Source organism: Stylophora pistillata, chromosome 5, assembly GCF_964205215.1.
Source record: "Stylophora pistillata chromosome 5, jaStyPist1.2, whole genome shotgun sequence".
Classification (NCBI taxonomy): Eukaryota; Metazoa; Cnidaria; class Anthozoa; order Scleractinia; family Pocilloporidae; genus Stylophora; species Stylophora pistillata.
The window spans coordinates 29,634,061-29,655,717 of NC_142523.1; the positions used below are offsets into that span (position 1 = coordinate 29,634,061).

The 21,657-nt window shown below is 38.9% G+C and overlaps 2 protein-coding genes and 1 pseudogene across 2 annotated transcripts in view; 1 reads left to right on the forward strand and 2 right to left on the reverse strand.

Annotated features, from left to right (window-relative positions):
• The window catches only part of LOC148731343 (sorting nexin-5-like), a 301,059-nt gene that overhangs the window by 28,719 nt on the left and 250,683 nt on the right, over nt 1-21,657 (forward strand). The window lies entirely within an intron of this gene.
• LOC148731344 (neural cell adhesion molecule 2-like) overlaps nt 1-21,657 on the reverse strand; it is a 28,166-nt gene that overhangs the window by 4,691 nt on the left and 1,818 nt on the right. Inside the window, exons 2-5 of the mRNA XM_088761055.1 lie at nt 15,681-15,830; nt 11,747-12,073; nt 2,460-2,720; nt 1,890-2,171 (exon numbers count right to left, since the gene is read on the reverse strand). Coding sequence (XP_088617181.1) covers nt 1,890-2,171; nt 2,460-2,720; nt 11,747-12,073; nt 15,681-15,798 — 988 coding nt within the window. The 5' untranslated portion in view covers nt 15,799-15,830. The remainder of the gene's footprint in view (nt 1-1,889; nt 2,172-2,459; nt 2,721-11,746; nt 12,074-15,680; nt 15,831-21,657) is intronic.
• Nucleotides 12,508-13,599, reverse strand: LOC148731345 (uncharacterized; annotated as a pseudogene).

The following is a 21,657-nucleotide window of genomic DNA, read 5'->3' on the forward strand; positions in this document are numbered from 1 at the left end:
GCACTTATTGCAAAAAGATCCACATCGGCAAAACAGGAGGATGTCTAAGTGACCGATTCCAAGAACATCTTCGCAACGTAGGAAGCAATGAAAAGGGCTCATTAAAAGCAGTCGATAGACATTTTAATCTACCTAATCATTCTAAGGAGCAAATAACTGCCTCCCAGTTAGCTAAATGGATAGAGCTAACTGAACTGCACAGGGTGCACTAGAGAACTGCACAGGGTCAATATCGTTCTGTAATTCCATCCACGTCGAGTAGTTTTTGAAGTATTGCGCTGCCTCTTTAGTCGATACTAGTTTCTCGTCCTCGCCCTCATCTTCCTCATCGCTCATTAAAAGCAGTCGATAGACATTTTAATCTACCTAATCATTCTAAGGAGCAAATAACTGCCTCCCAGTTAGCTCAATGGATAGAGCGCTGGACTGTCGTGCGGGAGGTCGAGGGTTCGAGCCCCGGCCGTACCAACACTCAAGATCTTAAAAAAAGTGAGAAGAATATGCTACGTTTCTATATCAAGAAACGGTTAGATATTTTAGTCTTCTCGGATAGGGACGAATAAATGGAGGTCCCGTCTCCTGCAGGATTAGGAGTAAGAGGCGTTAATTTCCCATGCACGAGATTACTGTGTGATGGATGTCCTCCCCTGGGGTGGTTGCTGGGTGGGAATTGGTCCTGAAAAGCCCCCATTGGGAGTGGTCAATTAACATATGTATGTATGTTTGTATGGCAGTGTGCAATCTCTTTTTACATTTAGATAGCTAGGAAAGCTGCAAAACTCTTGAACTTAAAGTTAATATTTCAAAACGGCACTCTTAATCCCATAAGTATCAACGAACCTTTTCATTCTACTTATTTATTCGTGTTTTCCTCGTCACCATGTTCCCACCAATAGCGTAACTCCACTATCTGCATATAAACGCGCGCACAACCCACAATTCTCCTCTTCGCTCTGATAAAGGGCTAATGGTCAGAGCGTAGGCCTTTTAACTCTTTACGGTGGCTAATTTACAATTTCAACTTAGTTAGTATAACCAAATTACCAAAAATACCAACAGCCTTGCCTTAAGTACTAGAACGTTACATGATAACATTAGCACTTGATTATAATTATAATGTCCTTTTGTTTGTTTCTTTGTTTGTTTTCAGATCGCAGACCTCTTTAATTTGGCCTGAAGATCTGTTAATAGTAGTCTTCCATTGCAACGGACCAATTTATGAGCAGATAGAAGGCACAGCGACGGGGAGTCCGGTTTCCACAGTAACTGCTAACCTTTACAGTACATAGGGAGTTTTGGAAAGAAGCGATAATGTCATCATCCTACAAGCCAGGGATCCGAAAGCACTATGTAGTTGATACGTTTATCATCTTTGATTGGGAGAGCGTCGCTAGCTTCCTACATTATTTTTACAACCAAAAGCCTTCCGTTCGGCTAATCGAGGAGGCAAAACAAACAAATCCCTCGCCATTCTCGCAGGTTCAAGTGACACTAACGCGCAGCATGCAGTCAACGCGTCGCGACCACATCCGAAGTAATTGCATCGTTAGAAAAACGATTATACTTAATACAGAAAGAACGCACCGCGCTACTCAGCCGAAGCCGTTTTTAGCACATGACCAGCTTATAAAGAAACTATAAATCTCATCGAAAGGCACTGCTTTGCGTTACAACGATCGGCCTACGGAATTAACAACTATAATTATTGAAACACGATATTTTTTTCAAACAATTAAAGTCGACAATATAATTATGATATGGTTTCACCTCGCGTGGCTGCAGATATGGACAGGAAATACTTTAAACTTGATTTGGTTAAGTAACAATCACTTTTTAGGAACTGATATAAATGCCTGACGTTCTTTACATTACCCTTCTTGGTTACTCACCCATAACTGTCACAATGATGTTTTTATTAATGCTTGTGACCCTCTTTGGTCCTTTAATCTGCTTCATTGTACAAATGAATGTCCCACTATCCTCAGGCTGTACAGGTCTAATATGTAGGTTGCCATTGGATAATTGAGTGAATCGTCTATAGCTTAAGGACTTTCCTCCTTTTTTACTCCAATATATCTGTGGGCTTGGGCTTCCCTCGGCACTGCACCTTATAGTACCAGGTTCTCCCGCGATCAAAGTTTGTTGATCTAGCGTGTCCTCAGTAAATCTTGCTGTCAATATAAGTGATAAGAATCATCAACATCATAGCAGTACTGTAATATTCCTAGAAGCCACTAAGGTCAATAACTCGAACAGCACACCGTCACCCTTCGAACTCCCGCTCTTTCTTACCTACACGCACACTCTCTCAGTCACCTGACCACTGTGTATAGTCCCGGATGTCCACAGGACACCACAAGTACTATTGAAAGGTCAGTAGTATACTGATCTTACCCGTCATTATCCAGCATTTTTAGCATATAACTGTATCTCTGCAAGCTGAAAAGATGTTTTCTTACCATTAATGTAGACAAGGTAATATAGAACATATTCCAAACTGTAGCACTCGTATAGTCCCGCATCAGACAACTGCACCTTATCAATGAACAGTTCACCAGTTTCTTTAATCCTGATTCTTTGAGACGTAGAGCTTGTGTTAAGCGTTACACCATTAATGGCCCATCCAGTATAACTGGTTTCATTATGTATTGAGCATTGAAGCTCTTCATTGCTGCCAATATCAAAATAGAGTTCTTTTATGTCCAACACTATTTTGTTCTCTGCAAGAAATAGTTCAGTTAGAGGATGTTACAAAAGAAAATAGTCTCATTTTAAATAACATTACAGGTAGAGACAGAAAAGAGGAATATATTTACTAATACCAATGTAATATAATAAGTCGCAGTATTTTGTGATTTACAAAGATTTCGTTTCACAGTTTTTCCAAAGTTACGTGTTCCAACCTTGATCTTCTTTAAAAAGGGTCACGCCGTCACGTACTTTTTTTCGAAACTGAGCTTTTGCGTTAATCTCCGAAAATGAAATCATTGGTTGGACAGTAACTGGGCTACACTTCTATCAGGTAAGTTATCCATTACGGGTGTAAAGCAGGGTTGAGCGAAATAATTTTTAATCAAAGGCAGAGTTTTCGGCTTTTCCGTAAATACGCTTAGTCTATCAACACCAGGCAATATGCTAATTAGTATAAATTCTCACGAAAATATTTAGATTTTGATGGCGTTTTATAAGGCGCTCTCGAAAAAAGCCGAACCAATCATTGCATTTCTTGGAAGAAGAGCACTTGGGTACTCAATAACCATAAGATAAACCCGATTGGGGAATGGCCACATATCGAAATTTCGGTTTGTAACTACAATTGAACTGCACAGGGTCAATATCGTTCTGTAATTCCATCCACGTCGAGTAGTTTTTGAAGTATTGCGCTGCCTCTTTAGTCGATACTAGTTTCTCGTCCTCGCCCTCATCTTCCTCATCGCTACATGCACTTTCGCTTTCCGTAAAATCTCCGACAACGGTGGCTAAAATCTCTTCATCAAACATTTGCGATGAATTCGGGAGCTCGTTTTCCAGCTGATTAAGCTAGTCTTTCACATCGCGAGCATTAGGCATTTCCTCATTGTCAAGTTGTTGTACTTGTTCCAACATTTCGACCATGTACTCAGCAATATTATCCTCTCTGAATTCGGGCTGTGAATTTGACTCGATGTTGTCCGAATTTTGAAAAGCGCACAGGATAATACGCTGTTTCAACAGTCTTTTAAAAGGATTATCGGGCTTTTTGCGACTTTGAGTTTTCACGATCACAACTAATTAATATTCATGAGAAAATTTGGACCAGAGGAAAGAATCCGGATAATCGAATAGTCCAGATAATCGAGGTCCGGATAATCGAGGTCCCGATAATCGAGGTCCGGTAATCGAGGTCCGGATAATCGTGGTTCGACTGTAGACGGTAAATCTGTGTTTGCTCAGGCTATTGTCAAATTTCAGTTTTTAGGTAACTATTTACGAGTTTTCAATGGTTTCGAGTCTTATTTTTCAAAGTACCTTGGAATTTCGGAAATATTTGAGAAAATCAATTTCGCACTCTACACGGCCAAAATTAGCTGTATAAATTAGCCAAAATAAACTTTCGCAAGAATATCCTCGCGTCTTTGGTGGAATACATAGCATCGAGAATTGTGTTTTTCGTCTGGGGTACAGTATAACCTACAACCAAAAAACAGGCATCGATAAAGTGCTTAATACTTCTAATTTTGACATGGATTATTAATTTTCGATGGTATGTATTCCACCAAAGACGCGAGGATATTCTTGCGAATGCTTATTATATGCTTATTATTATTACAGCTATTTCTGGCCATGTTGAGCGCGAAATCGATTTTCTCAAATATTTCCGAAATTCCAAGGTACTTTGAAAAATAAGACTCGAAACCATTGAAAACTCGTTAATAGTTATCTAAAAATTGAAAATGGAAGTAGATTTAATTTTTGACCGTGGCCGCGATTTGATCGATATTATCGTATATTTCCTCTTGACAACTAGTAATACTCTACAAATAGTCTACAAGCAGTCCCTAAGCGACATGTGATCGTTTCAACTGGATGGGTTTCTTTGAATCTTGAAATCTGAGCAAAACATCAGACTGCCCGTCATTTAGTGATTTGAAAACCTTGACCGGCTACCGATCATTTCGCCGCAGCGAGAGAAAGAATAGGCCCGCAACGCGTACTCGTATGGCTTACGAAATTGAACTGGTTTTTCGTGTCTGGTGTCTTATTGAGTTTCTATTAGAAGAGCTAATATCTGATTGCAGTTAGATAGTTTTTAATATTGTTCCTGTTCATCGATAAAACAAGATAACTAGCATACAATAGTCCTGAAATGTTCATTTTCAAGATGAGGGTTAAAGGCCAAACTTTGTAAGTGAGGTCTCATTTTGACAACAAACACCCAAAGGATGCGCCGTTGGGAAGTGATGTAATCTACACTAGAAACTATTGGGAGCTTGATTTGGTTAGAATGTTTAATTTAGTTTAGTTTATTGAGATTTGCCTCTGGAAAATACAATTTACAAGTAAATACATGAACAGAGACACGCAATGAATAAACAAAAACATAATGGCAAGAGAAAAATATAGGACGAGCCCCAATTGACATTTGTCCCCTTACAAAATACAAAGAATAGAAAAATATAGGTTACATATGCACTTATGTACTTAGTCTATAGAATAAAATAATTTGCCGACCGACTGCGACACTTAGTTAGGGCGGAGTATAAAGCGTGAGCTTTTCTGTATAAAACCGCTTAACTAAGGCTTTAAAGTTATGTAAAGAGCTCGCTTGCTTAATGTCGCGCGGTAACTCGTTCCATAATTTAATTGTGCGAGGAAAGAAAGAGTTTGTAAAATACCGCTGAGTATGAATAAATAAAGGGCGGCTGTTTGCAGGATGATGACGTTGGGTTGCGTATGTATGGTATGACTAATTGTATGACTAATGTATGTATAATCTATGACTAGTTTTGGACAAAACATGCTTGTAAAGTAACACAATGCTAAGGGTAGGTTTCCATTGTCCGTTTTGGCACAAAGTTCTATTCTCAGTTGGTTGAGAGCAAACCATTTACAATAATTATTGTATTTGGGTTTTGTGGGACTGTATTTTCAATAAAGTACACAAAAGAATTTAGTTGAAGTAGGTGGATATGGGGTTGTAAATGGAAGAATTTAGGGAGAGAATATAGGTGCCTAACAAGATCAGAACACAAGCAATATTTTAATGAGTCATATGTTGTCTGAGTAGTACTCTGTAGTAACATTACTTTAACATTGCAAATAATTTTTTAACCCACCAGGAGTTACAATTGACCTGGAGGTTTTATTTAACAGAAAGTTCAATTGAGATAGAGTGTCACTATAATAGATTTCAGGAACAATAATCAGAGATATCACTTAAACACAACAGAGTTCAATGTAAAGACTAGCCGTATGCTTGCAATACAATAAAACTCTTGTGTGCTAAAATTCAAATGTAAGCTGTCAAGCAGCAATTAATTGTCATGTTATACTATTTGTTTTTGTTGATTCTGCAAGTTGAGATTCAAAGATTTCTGCTCAATTTTAATTTGACTCAACACTCTTGGGAGTGAAGGGCTTAATTACAGTTGAATAATTGATTTTTGAATTACAATCTTGTTGTAACTGTTTCAATAAATTGTAATGAAGTTATCCTTAACTGCAGACTAAATAGCTGTTTGTCTTTTTTTGCTGGGCTCGCAGCTTGTCAAACGTTACTAAAATAATCCCGAAACCTTCAGCTTATTGATAGATTCATTTCCTCGTAAAGCGTAAGCTTATGAAATTGTGGCATGCAAGTGACAGATTCGATTCTCAGTTTTGATCACGTACCGAATATCACGATTTATACCCACCAGAAACTTTCAAAATCGTAGCTTTTTAAATGGCCGTTTGAACCTTGTACCCGACCAGTCGATATGTGAAGTGTTGACCCTCCTTTTAATTCTACGGCGCCAACGACTTGCTCTCCATTTGTACCACTCACGCTGTTTTCGTTTTCCCATTGAACAACAGTAAAACCCATCTTTAGAGACGTTATATTAAGCAAAAGAGTCGAGAAAAGAAATAGCTTAACACACGAGCCATCAACCTATGAAGAGTACCTTTCAAAGCTGAGCGCTAAATGGAATTTTCTCTGTTTCCGATCACGGGCATAATCACGTGGATATTTTGGGAATTGTCATTGGCCAATAAGGAGAATCCGCTGGCTTGCCCGATTGTAGTCTCAAGAGGAGCGCGCAAAATTTCTGACTTCTTCGACCGGTACTCTGCTTTTGAACGATGCTTAACCTTGGATCCATGTTTTGAAGATGAAATAAATAAATATATCTTATTAGACGTTTTGTTGTGTAGTATCACTGAGTATTTTTACGAGTTGTACCGTATTTTGACGAGCCCGTAGGGCGAGTCAAAATACAAATAACGAGTAAAAATACTCAGCGATACTACACAACAAAACGTCTCAAAAGTTATTTATTATCCAACACGCCAAACTGTTATTTCAGTGCGGGCGAATTTCGCGGATATTTATTTACGGGGAGTGCGTGACAGAAGTATCCGAAGCGGAACGGAATTGGCGCGTTGTTGTGTCGCTGTTTCTATTTTCTTCATTAAATGAAGAAATTTTCTGGTCGTCAAGCTGTTTTTCTTCGTTTGATTCATCTAATGAACTTGGACCTATATTTTCCAGCCATTCTGACTCTTCATCGTCGGAAATACGATTCAAGTTGTCCGCCACTTTTTTTTTTTTTTTTCGTTACTACAATCCAATTCTTCGCTTGCGCGATGCGAGAAAACCTGTTTAACCGGTACTACAATAGACGAGTACAAATACCGCGAGATATTTGTACTCGTGTATGGCGTTATTTGTACTCGTCTAGGTGTAGTTGGATAATAATAATGTGAACTCACTCTATGTAGAAATAATCGAGAAGAATCGAACGTACCACAAATGAACGATTTGTGGCCAAAAGTTATCACGGAAACAAAGATTCGAAACCCTGACGTGAGTCTTTCGCTTCTACTGAACTAGCAGCAGTGCCAACAAAGTCAGGTGCGTCTCAACGAAGAAACATTTGTACAAGAGAAGGAAGCGACTATGGTGCGTTGGAATTCTCGCCTACAAATGGATGTGCATATTCTAAAGCATTCACATGTTTTTGATTATGTTTATGTTTTATGATTATGGCACATGTCCTTCCGAACGAGTTATGCACTTGTGGGCCACCGCATAGAATTCCTTGGTGAGGTCATGAATTTTCCCTCAGAATATCGGTTTCAGTGTCACTGGCGAAAACGAAAAATGAAAAACGAATTACTTGACTTGTAATCTGTTTTTCAAATTCCAGACGAAAACGAACTTGAAAACGAAAAATGAAAAATTGAAGTCGAAATTTGTTTTTTTTACAGCACCGAGTAAAACGATTGGCACTAAGGTACACGCACATTGTGTACCTTAGTGCCAACCGTTTTTCAGTTTCGTAGAAAAACGAAAATAAAATGTACTTGTTATCCGTTTTTCAAATTGCAGACGAAAACGAAAAACGAAAATTGAAGTCGAAATTCGTATTTTACAGCGCCGCGAAAAACGAAAATGAGATTTGATTTTCGTTTTTTACGAAATTGAAAAACGGTTAGCACTAAGATACACGCATCGGGTCACTTTTCGTTTTTCGTTTTTCGACGGAGATGCATTCCTTTGATGTCGCAAGCGATGCCAACAGGGTTTCAACAGAAACGAACAAGAATTTTGAAAAGATTTCGCCACAATTTCGGCCCAGGATGAATCATGTCATTTAAGGAAGTACCATTACATTTAGCGGCACAGTCAAACAAGATTCGTACTTTTGTTGTCGATTTATCCATTCTCACGACCGGAAAATGCGGTAAAATACCATACGTTATCTGGCAACTGTTCGTCAGAGGGAACCTTTCGTAAATATCTGTTCTTCTTCAAATTTCTTTCGGTGCTTCGTAGGCGAGACAGTGCCATAGGTTTAGTGTTAGGGAGAACGGGTTTGTTTTCTTTCCAAGGAACGGCTATACGAAATCTTCCATTTTTGTACTTGAGGGAATCTTTCACTTTACTTAAAGCTAGTCTTTCTTCTTCGTTGAGTACGAGTTTGTCCGCATTGCGGTCTGTGCCAGACTTCTCATTTTCCCAGAATTCTATTCAAGCTGTTGTCAACATCACGACAAGATTCTTTTCTCTCGCTTCAAATAGGCTCTCTGGTGAACATGGAACGAATAACGTGAGATCGTGTTCTCGCGGTTTCGCTTTCGTCAGGCGCACCAATACAACTTCACCTAAGTGGTCCGAGGCTGGCGATAGGTCCACCAGGTTTTCCTCGGAGATCAACATGTGAATAATGGAGTTGAGTGTTATCAATGCCAATCAAAAGATCGACAAGTCCATTATTTGGCGGTCTGGGAAATCTGCATTGGGTCAGGTGAGGCCATTTACCCTGATGTTTGTTCCAGTCCACATCTCTGTAACTGCCAGCGATGGTAACTTCTGAGGACATGTTTCTACCCTAATTCCTTTGACATCTACAGTTTCGATTTCAATCTTCAATGGCATGGACTGAAACGTTTCAACGGTGTCGTTGAGAGCATGAACTTGAACTTTTTAGAAAGGCTCTTGCAGTCCCAGTACCCCAGCGACCTCTTCATTTAGGAAAGTTTCGTTCGATGCCTCCCGTAGGATGGCGTTTATTTTTACTTTACCATTGGCCTTCATCCACCCAGGGACAGTTCGCAAGGAATTAAATTCAGTCGGCGTTCCTTCATTACAGCTGGTCAGGGTCACAGCGGGTGTCCCCTCCCATGGAACATCTGGGCGTCTCTCATCGTCAACATTTAAGGCAACGTTGTCGTCGGTCCAGTTTCTGATAAAATTTCACCTCCATAAAGAAGACGGTGGTGATTTCGAGAGCAACCATCTATTCCACACTTGCGGGCCTTTAGGAAATCTTTCCCCCTATGACCAGAGGCTAAGCAATGGAAACACGGCTTTCTTTCTTTAAGGGATCTTCCAGCGGTCATCCACTCCCGTGCCGTAATACTCCTTGCAATACCACACCCCGTGATCGAAACTGTGACAGAGGGAACTTGAAGGCTTTACACTACGCGCTCTCTTTCTCCCTTGCAACAGTATGTAGACTTTGCATCCTGTTCTGATCCTGAAATCTTGGTACTCTCGGTAGTTTGACGTACTCGACAGGTTTCGACTCAATCCCGTTCAACATTTCCACTACTATTATTTGGAATCTAACTTCGTCTTTCAACCAGTCTCTGAAAGCTATGACTGATCCTTGTCTGGCGTGTTCGTTTAACCAGCGACTGTAATTTTCTAGCTGACGTTCAGGCAACTTTTTACCAGCAGGCTGTGAAGAGTTCTACCACGCAACTCCCCGTCTCTTCCTTTGACCTGTAAATTTACTACTGTAACTCTAACAAGGTCAGCAAACTTTTCCAGTGCGTGGATATCGTTGCTTCTTATTAACGGTGCCTGTTCTAGTTGATCCAAGTAGGCTCGCAAAAGCCGGCGCGTACCTCCATACTTCGTCTTTAATTAATATTTAATTTGCCTCCTTGTATTCGGAGGCGGCGAATCCGAGACCACAGATGGATTCCAAAGCGCTCCCTGTGAGTCATTATCGTAACCTTGCCATTTTCAAATGTACTGGCTCCATTGACTCGTCTACGAGACTAGTGAAAGGGCCCAAACATCTTCAAACTTTCTCTTGTCACCACTGAACGTCGGAACTGCTAACGGCTTAAAATATCGGTTTCGGTCTTCGTGGCTGCCGTGACTTTTGGACGCGCCGACTTTGATTACATTTTGACCCGCTTCGATCATTCTTTGTACATCTCTTTCGATCGTTTCAGACTCTTCAAATGCTTCTTTTTCTGCAGCTTCCTCTTCGACCTCCACATAGAACGCGATCAGTTTCTCTAACATCTCATGTACGGCCATCTAAGGCTGCCCACAGCTTTACAATCACAATTTCCATGTCCGTTATCTCTGAATCTTTTAAGCATAGTTTTTCCAACTATGTCTGACTTTTGTCAATTTTGTCTTTGCCTTGCGTTTTCTTTTCTTGGTCTCTATCAACAGAACGTCCTTTTGCTTCTGTTTGTCGACTCCAGTTGGTCGAGTTTTGTGGTTTTTTCTCAGTAAACTTTAATAGCTTCGCCATTCTCGGATTCGGTAGCCATAGCACTCAACTCCAAAACTTAACTCGCAAACGAAACCTCAAAAAATATAATAGCTCACACCCTTGCTCTCATCGTGGTCGCCAAATATGTTCGGAAACGAAACGGAAATCAAACAAACGCGTTTATTGGTAACACAGCCTGGTAACTCATGGTAAACACCAACTACCGCCAAACAAATTCTCACTAGAAAACTCAAAACTTTCAACTCCTCTCTAAGAATCTTGCACACGTCAAAAAAGAAAGGTCTGCATGACTTGCTAAGGACATTTTAACTTAAAATCTGCAAAGCATGCGTGTGTAAGTCGCGTGCACACAGGTGCGGTAACGTCTTCTTAACATAAGGGGAATGCGTTGGCAGTCAAGTGAAAGACTTCATCGGTTTTCAACTTGAACATGACGTGGGAAATAAACCCTTGGGCATATGCAAAACTCACCTGAATCCCTCGTGGTTAAAAGAGCCCACGCCCACGAAGATAGAGCTTTATAATCACCATTACTGTTTTCTGCCACACGTCCATATTGGCCAAAAATTTCGTTAGTCACTCTCGTAGTTAAGAGCTGACTTTGCATGCTGTTTCCGTCCAGCGATTTTTGAATGACCTTCAAACTTGAACTGGATTGTATAGAAATTAGATCGCGGCTCGTGAACCATAAGATGGTTGGTTTAAAAGGACTACCTTCTGCGGTGCAGTTGAAAACTACATTTGCCCCTATATCAACACTTTGGTGCTGCGGAATTTCTGTCAATCTTACCGTAGTGTCAAAAGGGAAAAAGTATTATGGAATAAATATCGCTAGTGGGAATAGGATAATAGTGGTAAAGGAAAATAATATTCAAGTATTATTTGGAGTTTCGTGTTTAAGCACTAAGCAACTTAAAAATGTTAACTTTCCGCTGCCGCAAAACCCAGTGCACGACACCCACTGTCGCTTTAAAAAACGTATGATGATTGCAGTTATATACAGGAATGATAGGGCTCCATACCTGTGATCCTTACTGATTTCCTTGTGCAGTGCTTTGCGTAACCGTTACCCGCTTGACATGTGTAGACGCCAAGACTGTCAACTGTCAGGTTTTTAAGCAACAATGGGCAGCTTAATTTAGGTCTATGAGCATGTACGTTTGATGGTTGTTTGCATTTAGCTCCAACATGTCTACCTTGAGGATCGTACCACTCGATATAATCGACCCATCTATCGGGATAAACTGAGTCTGCATCTCTGGGCTGCGCTGTACAAGTCAAGTTCATGGAGGCACCAATGCGTAATCTGTTGTTTTTTGGACTGGAGGTGATGCTGACAACGGGCCTAACTGGGTTAGAGAGATTGGTAAAAAGACAAAAAAAAGATAAGAACAAATATCGCTAACTTGTTTAAAAAAGGGAAATATTAGATAAATGAATAAATGTACCCACACGCGCACACACACACACATATATGCTTATAAAGATGAAATCGTAGTCGTATTTTTCTAACTCAACATGTATATATATATATATATGTGTGTGTGTGTGTGTGCATGTTTATGTGTGCGTAATAAGTAATAAGTAATAAGAAATTACTTATAAAGAAAGCATATTTATTAATAAGTAATTTCTTAGAGATCGATTTGGAGATAAAAATTAATGATAAAACAGCACGCGTACGACCTTTCGACCTTTCTGAGGTCATTTTCAAGTGAGTAAAAGTTTCTAAATTAGCATTAAAACGTAGAAAAAGCTCACATTAGCAAAAATGGGGCAAACGCTAAAAAAATGTGATAAAATATGTAAGAAAGGGATAAAAATATCTATGAGGTAAAACAATGGAATAATAATAACAAGAACTACTGATAAAATAAACAAAGAACCTGGCGCGAATTAAATCACACTCTTTTTAGTGTTAATTTGAGTTCTTTGATGAAAAACATGTCAAAAATGAGACAATCAAATTTGTTCTAAAGCTCTCTTAAGATTCTAGAACTTTGTGCGATGTCGTCTGGCTTCATATCATGCTGCTCTCTGAGGTGGTTTCCGATTGCCAATCCTTTGTGTTCCTCAAGTCGTTGGTGAAGGTGTCGGCACGTGTAGCCGATGTAGCCTGCATCTCACAGGCCATAATCAAGTGAGTATACGACGCATTGTTGAATCACAAGAGGCAGCTTGTCATCCCTGACCTTAATTTCATCCTTTATCTTTCTATGTGTAAACAGGCTAATATCTGCTTTGATCTTCCGACAGAGGTCAGCAAGCTGTCTACGTACTTCGTTCGCAGATTTCTGATCTTTGAAGGGCAACACGATTATGACTGGTTCTTATCTTTCATAAGGCTCATGTGTACGTGAATCCTCGGATACTTTTGATTCAATGAATTGGCGGATGGTAGACTGCACGGGATTGTCTGGATAGTGCAGTCGGGAGTAGATCTCTTTGAGGCGTTCACATTCCTCGTTAAAAAACTTCCACGTTAAAGAGAGTTGAAACGCACAGCTTAGCGTGGTGTTCAGCAGTGACCGTTTGTATCTGGCGTCAACGTGGCTGTGGTAGTGTAGGAGAAGTCCTGTGTCCATTGGTTTTCTGTAAGCCATGGTGTCTAGGAGGATAGCATTCCTGATGATAACTATTCCTAGAAAGGGAAGTCTGCAATTTTCTTCGCGCTCCATCGTAAAATCGATAGAGGGATGATTCTTGCTAAATGTCATCAGTAATTCTGAGGCTGTTTGCGGATTAGGCATTGCACTTAGTGTATCATCTACTGAGCATTTCTATAATGTAGACAACTTGTTCTCTATTTCCAGCAATTTCTCGATTTTGTCATGATGAAGGCGTTTGCCATGAGAGGACCTAGTGGTGAGCCCATAGCCACACTGTCCACTTTTTCCTACAAGTTCCCTTCAATATCATGCATATATATATATATATAACTAACTGCAGACAGTACTGTTTCGGCCTTCTGGGCCTCATCAGTGCAGTGCTAATGCTAGGATGGAGGAGAACCAATATGGTCACCCCAAACGATCCAACCTTTGTGGTATCGTCTAAGTCATGCCAGAGTGCTCAAACTAGAGTACACTAGCGAGCATGCGCAATTGCAGAGCAATGACTCATCCTAGTTAGAGTGCTCAATTTGGACATGAAAGCAAAGCTTTGTATGCCAAAGAGCTATATCTAACTGCAGACAGTACTGTTTCGGCCTTCTGGGCCTCATCAGTGCAGTGCTAATGCTAGGATGGAGGAGAACCAATATGGTCACCCCAAACGATCCAACCTTTGTGGTATCGTCTAAGTCATGCCAGAGTGCTCAAACTAGAGTACACTAGCGAGCATGCGCAATTGCAGAGCAATGACTCATCCTAGTTAGAGTGCTCAATTTGGACATGAAAGCAAAGCTTTGTATGCCAAAGAGCTATATCTAACTGCAGACAGTACTGTTTCGGCCTTCTGGGCCTCATCAGTGCAGTGCTAATGCTAGGATGGAGGAGAACCAATATGGTCACCCCAAACGATCCAACCTTTGTGGTATCGTCTAAGTCATGCCAGAGTGCTCAAACTAGAGTACACTAGCAAGCATGCGCAATTGCAGAGCAATGACTCATCCTAGTTAGAGTGCTCAATTTGGACATGAAAGCAAAGCTTTGTATGCCAAAGAGCTATATCTATCAAGAGACTATTACTGTTATATCTTCTCAATACTGAATACATATATCTAATTATTATACAGCCAGCAGCGCCCGTGAACAATAGATTGGATTCTGTAATCATTGCATACGACTTCATTTAGAAACGAGAATTAAATGAACGTAACCGAGTTGAGCAAACACATCTGATCGCTGAAGGATACAAAAACAGATTTGCTGTGACCTGGAAAATAATAGCTCGTGCCAGACCTTATTCAAATGAGGCGCAATCTGCGCTTTTTGCAGAAATTCTTCATCATGTGCAAACAAGGCGCCAGAACCCTAAACAAAAAGAAAAAATTGGCGACTGCATGCAGACATACGAGCAAGAAATGGATAAAGCATGCTTTAGCCATCAACTTATGAAGAGTACCCTAGTTGTACAGTGTTTCCTGCACCTGATGAGAGAGGGCCAGGAGGCCCTTTCAAAACAGGTCTGTAGTGTAATGTTATAAATTCCCCTTTACTATTCAATGAAATATATAGCTCCAGGAATGTCGAGCACTCTGCGACTCAAAGATAAGGTTTTTTCATAAATGGCATCTATCATTTTGATAATCAATCAAATGTTTTTGCTTGCGCACTATTGTTCTAAACAGATCACGTGACCGGACATACCCTAACTAAAACTGGGGAATATCGCCTAATTTTCCACCACTACGGCATCTAAACGATAGAAGAGTTCATTTAAAATTTAATTCAAGATGAAGAAGCATTTTTGTTGTTGTTACAGAAGAAGGGACGGGGTTTTTTTGTTGATAAAGTTGTACCAGAGCGCAATGAAAAATCATCATCCAACGCAGCAAACAGTGAAGTGTTCGTGACCATATAATTTTCCCGCGCGTTGCAAAAATATCTGAAGGATAATAAACACAATAGTCTTCATCTCGCGCGAAAACATAGTTGTATAATTGTCTTTGGACATAATCTGTTCCTCGAAGCTCACATTCACTGTTTGCATCTTAGAACAGATAACGTAGAACAGATAGCTTTTTGGTGGATCAATATCATAGCTACTTCGGGATACCTACACGCATTGTTTGGTGTAAGTATAAAATGGTAGGTAAAGATGATTTTAACTCAGTTATTCCTGCACCGATTACCCTATTTTCGGGGGCAAATCCCGCGCGTGTTGCCCGGCGGTGAGTAACCAATCAGAGTGTATTTTCAACGTTATCCATTGTTTAAGTACATGCCATATATTTGTGAAAGAAGAAATATTGACATATACATGCTATTCCCACGTGAACGTTTTATTACTTACGTTTTACACTGGGATTGCACGTTTCCATCCGGACGATTGGAAGAATCCATAGAGCGCCAGTAAGAGTTATTAGTACCGCACACGTTGTCCTTTCTCGATGACAAAAGTTACCCATCATCCTGATACGTTGACAAATTTGTATTTTGATATCTGCAGAATGAATTGATTATTAAGAATAAGTACTTTCGCGGTAGGTCGAACTGAGAGTATCATTACTTTATTTTACTTACATTTACAGGTCACTCAGGTAGTTAAAGAAGGGGAAATTGAAAAGACAAGCAACAAATTTTGCATTTTTGCACACAACTGGCAAAATAAGGTGAGTGCACGCGAGGAAACAAATGCGTTTGGTTGTGGTCGTGATGCAAACAACTGTCTTATTGTAAAGTAAGTTTTCAGGACGAAAATGATTCGCTTTACAATAAAGTAGTGTACAACCAAAGGAAAATAATAGGACAGGTAAACTTTCGCATTTATAATATCGCCAAGAAAGCGCTTTGGTTTTTAATTTATGGCTGCTATGTTACCAAATGCCGATTAAGTACAACTATGAGCCTTTCCTGAATTTAATTATAGTAGTGATGATTTTTTATCGAGTCTCGAACCTCGCGTTTCCTTAACCGGTGTTTGAACTTTGTAGGCATAAATAATTTTGTTCCTTCTGTGGCTTTTATTCAAACTTCCAGGAAAGGAGATCACCAAAGGTGAATCTCAAGAATCAAAATTATGTGGGTGATTGCAGTTGCCTCAAATGGCCTTGACTCCTAATTGAGAAACTAAAGACAACCGCTGCCGATTTAAAAAATTCATTTATCATCGGTGACAACAGTCTTATCCAAGGGTTTTATGCTTGACTATTAAACCAAAAGATACTGCTAAGTTTAAAATTAAGCCTTAGAATCTCAGATTAACATAGGATTGAATACATCGTGACACGGTTTGCTTGAAAACGTCGATCTGAATACTATTCACCGAGCAAGGTTTTGAAATTTAGCAAGAGGCATAAGTCACGATATATAGTTCTCTCCAGTTTATTATTATTATTATTATTATTATTATTATTATTATTATTATTATCAAATGTTAAGGATATGTATGCAGCATCTGATGCGTTCGTTGATGATTCACCGAACGTATATTCATCTGGAAACAAATAGAACCTGGTGAATTCAATGAGCTCCTGGTGCGTTAAAGAAAAATGAAAAAGTTTCATTTACCGAGAAACAGATATAGGACAAGGTTTAAGAATGTCTGTCAGACGTGAGAAAACCCGGCAGAAATTCAAATTTTAAGATTCCCTACTCCACACATTTAGATCGAAAGAACCGAATTAAAGCGCGACTCAAAACAGGAGCGAAAGTCGTTAAAAGTTTAAATCGTTGTCTGAGTCGTGTCGTCTGTAACAGTCTTATCTGACGACGGTGGTAGATCTCAGTGTGGTTAGACGTTAGATAAGATAATGACTTTGTTGGATAGCACAATTACTAATAGAACAAGTAGTTCTCATTGTGTTCCATGTTATTTATGTTTGTTATTCTTAGATGCTAGAAACTTGAGTTGACCTCTCTCTAGTTTTTCCTATCATGTTCGGGCTTCCGTTTGACGACCAATGAGAAACGCATTTGGAGTTAAAACGACAATTCTTTTTTTCTACATGGTGAGAAAGTATTTTAAAGATAGTTCATCGTTCACCAGAAAAGATATCTATTTTCTTGGAAATTAATAGCCCACCAGCTTACCATATTTTCCCTTTCATTTTTTTCCTTTTCAAAGAGTGCGTTTTTTGTGACATTTTGAATTCAGTGGATAGATATGATGACAATCTTCAGAATAGCATACTGCAAATTACAAATATAAGTGATACAAGGAAGAATTAATTTTTTCTAGCCGTAAGTAAATTATTGTAAAAAATATCGTTGTCTTGTCATGCAGTGTTATAAGTCTCGTCTCTAAAACTAAAAATCATTCCAAGGCAACCGATTAAAACTACGCTAATAATAAGGTGGCGGAGAACAAAACAGGAATAGTTACAGTTCAGTTTGTGCTTTAATTCAAACAACTGGTACACTTCCCTTGAAGAAGAAACTTAACATCTCAAAGCCAAGGTCGTCTTGTAATTTGGATTAACATGTTTTACATAAAGGTTTTTCTCTGAGGACCATTTTCCATTTACTTTTTAATGAGCCCGTGAGAAAGGTTCAAATCCTTGGAACAGAGCTTTTAGCTCCATTCACGACTCTGAATAGTGTAGATTAAGGAAACAATTACAAATTCAATTTAGCGATAGCTCGAGTCGTCTGGATATAACTATAGTTATCAAGTAAATAAAAAAGCAATGTAGCTAACGTTGGTCCACCAAAAATATACCGGCTATGATCTCACTCGATTACGCATCACAAATAAGCCATAACTTGATAAATCACATGGTATTGTATCAGAAAATATTGTTGACCACAAACTGCTCCGCAAACCCTATGTAGAAATTATTCTTTTCCATTCAGGTCTTTGTTTTCGAAAGCAACATTTTCATTATGTTTAATGTATATTCATCTAATGTATTTAAATATTCTTTTATTTTACTCAACCTTATTTCCTTATTTTTGGCAGAGAGAAGAAAAAGATATCATCACTTGAAAAGAAATTGCGTACAAATGCATACACCAACCCACGATGAGCTGAGCCACCAATTGGAAGGCAATGAAATTAAACATAATTGCCACAAAAAGTCAGAAAGTAAATTATACTGGGTTAAAAATAAACCATCATACGAAGGAACATTTTATATCTTGAAAAGAATACGACTCAGCAGATGTTGGATGAGGAAAATGAAGGTTAGAGCGACAAGTTCCTGATAAACCAAAAGTTGGACAAGACTAAAATAATATATTCACCTGTTTCTCTTCAAATTTAAAAAGCTCCTCTATCGTCAATTCATTAATTGGTTCTTGATAAACTAAGTGTAAAAGGAAGACTAGCGCTAAATAAACGAATTTTTTGTATGTGAGGAACTGCTTTCGTGGAAGAAAATCATAAACAATTGGGCCAGCTGTGTTTCTCCCAAAATAGTTTTGGATATCATGACTCGGCTTCCCCTTTCATTGTATGACAGTGATGCTTCCACAGTTCAAAACTCGACATCGTAAAAATAAGCACGTTTGTAACCTCCATTATTTCCTTTCTGTAGATGTTAGTGTGAATAATGTGCTATATTCTTCTTTTTACATCCATTTTACTCTGCTGTATGAACAATATTTATCATTTGGACATATTGCCGCTGCCGGAGTTGCTTTTGTTGTTGTTATTGTTTTTTTTTTTTAGTCATTAGCTCGTTCAATATCGACTTGATCGCTGTTGTTATTACGGTACTCCTGATGCATAAGATGCTTCTGCTGTGTTAGTGTACAAGAAAAAGTATCTTATAAGTAGAGATCCATTATGGGTAGGATAAAGATAGTGTGTGCTGAAACCGACCATGTGCATTCTCTACACTCCTACTTTAATCCCAAATAATTCGACATGGTGGCAATGGGAGGTTATCTGGGACGTTAAAACGAAAAGTACTCAAAACAATTGAAAATTTTTACCTCCACGAGTCGTTCCGTCTCAGATCAAATGAAATTTATTTCATTACAAGCTTCATATTAAGCTTGCGACAGTTTGATAAACAGTGGGTGTTTTCTATTTTTTGCCGCTTAAGATTCGATTGACTCTTCGAAAAATCACTTTTATCTTAACAGAAGGACGAAATAAGGTGTATGAATCGGTCTAACGGGAGCTCTTAGGAGTCGTAAAAGAAAAAAATTAATAAATGAACAAAGTAGAGCATACGAACAAATGCACTATTTTGGGATTACAGTTTCCTTCCAGGAACTAATCGTCAGTACACTTTTCTGAATGCTTAAACACTTGATGCTGGGTGATCAAAGATTCAGTGAGCTCTGAAAGGAGCTCCAAATCACTAACAGTGTGTTTGAGGGCTCATAAACGTATTGTTTGACGCGTTGACGCGAGCAGGGTTTTATTGCACTCTTATAGACAACGGCAAATTGGCCAATCAGATTGCGACATTACTACTAATTGGGGTAAAAATTAATTATGATAATGACACCAGTAATAGTGAGAAAAATTACTTATATTAAGAGGATATGAATAATGATGATTGTTTAATATGATTGTTTTTTAGTTAGACAATTGATCTGCAAATTAGCGCATTGTTCTTTCTGTTGATCACAAATTAAACCCATGACTCCATTATTTTTCATACAAGCCGATCAAGTGGTGAGTAATAAAATAATTAGTTCAGCGTCCTTAGACTGTTTTAACCGATAGTTACCAAAATATGGTTCCTTTATAAACTCTTGAAAATTTCGCATTTCGAACAGTTAAACGGAAAGAGGGGCACACCAATGGAAAAAGAACAACTCAGAATCGAAATAAAATGGATGATGATTATCCGCTAGAATTAATCATACACAGCGCGCCATCAACAATATAAGAACTGAACTATACAACGATGAAGCATGTCTGGTGATTCGCACGATACCAGAACAAAAAAAACAAAAAAAAAGAAAAAAGCAATAATACCTTCTCAATTTGTCCCTCTTCCAATAAATCGATTCTTTCCAAGAAAATTGCAGAATCGCAAAACAGGAAACTTCGTTCCGCAATGACAAGAACAACAAAGAGGAAGGAGATGACAAGTATTATACATAAAAATATGTATATCAGAATCCAATTATCATTTCCTTTGAATGGTTATTATTTTACTTCGAAGCAAGCCAATAAGGGGACAGGAACATTGTGGGCTTGCAACCATCTGGTATAGTATTGACTGAGTCTGGATTAAAAGCAGTAATTTTGAGTAATATTTCCCTTCTAAACAGTACTGAGATAATTGTAAATTTATTTCAACTTATTGTTAATGCAGTTGATGGTTTGCGGACAATTTTCAGTTCATAAAGTGAAAAGAAAGAATTGGGTTCGTTGGTGAAGCCGCTGATGCGTACGCAAAAAGATGCGTAAGTGGTCAGTGATGATGGTTTGTGAGGAAAGCAATGGTGTTTGAAAATGTTTTCTATTTATTTTTGAAGAAAGGAATTAATTTCTTTCCTGCCCACTTCTGAAAAGTTGGTGAGGCCGGTGGGCGTACGTTAAATGATACGCGACTGGAATGGTCCTTTGTTTTTTCTTGTCCAAAAAATTATTGACTAAGTTTTCTGCTGCTTGTAAAATAAATGAGAGGTATAAGAAAAGTTGGTAAGGCAAATAAAAAAAGAATACATATAAAATTAGATTTCCCTCTCCCCCTTCCCCGAAATGCTTGGAGTGACCTAATGGTGCTTAGTGATCTAAGGGCGCCAAAGAGACGGAAAAATTTTTTTGTTTATTAAAGTGCATTTTATATATAAAGTTTACAACTCTGCATTTTCTAATATGCATTTTCCGTTTCCGTATAATGGAAAGAAAATTAACAAAGACAGCCATTTTGTGCATCGTTTTGTCTGATTATCTGTTCTAATATTCTAATATTAGATAACGGGCCTGTGCGAATGTTCAAGAAATTTGCATAAATCGAAGTTTTGTATGAAGTTGACTTTATCTTGCTATAAACGTATAAGTTGCTAAGAAATTGCTCAGATTGGTGACAATTGCTTAAGTTTGCTAGAACCGCAAAAGTTTGTTCCCAACGCCAGAAGTTTCCGAGCAGAATGGGACAGCAGGCCTACCCAGGGCTCTGTAGTATTCTTACGATCTCCCTCTTTGGTATTCAGTTTTGTATAGTCTCCGTCCCCCTCCCCCTTTTAACTTGTTAACTCTGTCAGCGACGACTGATCCTCCCACGGTTCCCCCCCCCCCCCCTGAGAACCAAGGAATCCTCCTAAGGCCCATTCAACTCCCGCCCCTCCCCCCTTGTCGCGAAAAGGTTGCACGTGCTCATAATAAAGTTTTCCTGTTTCGGTATATTTAGTAGTTGATT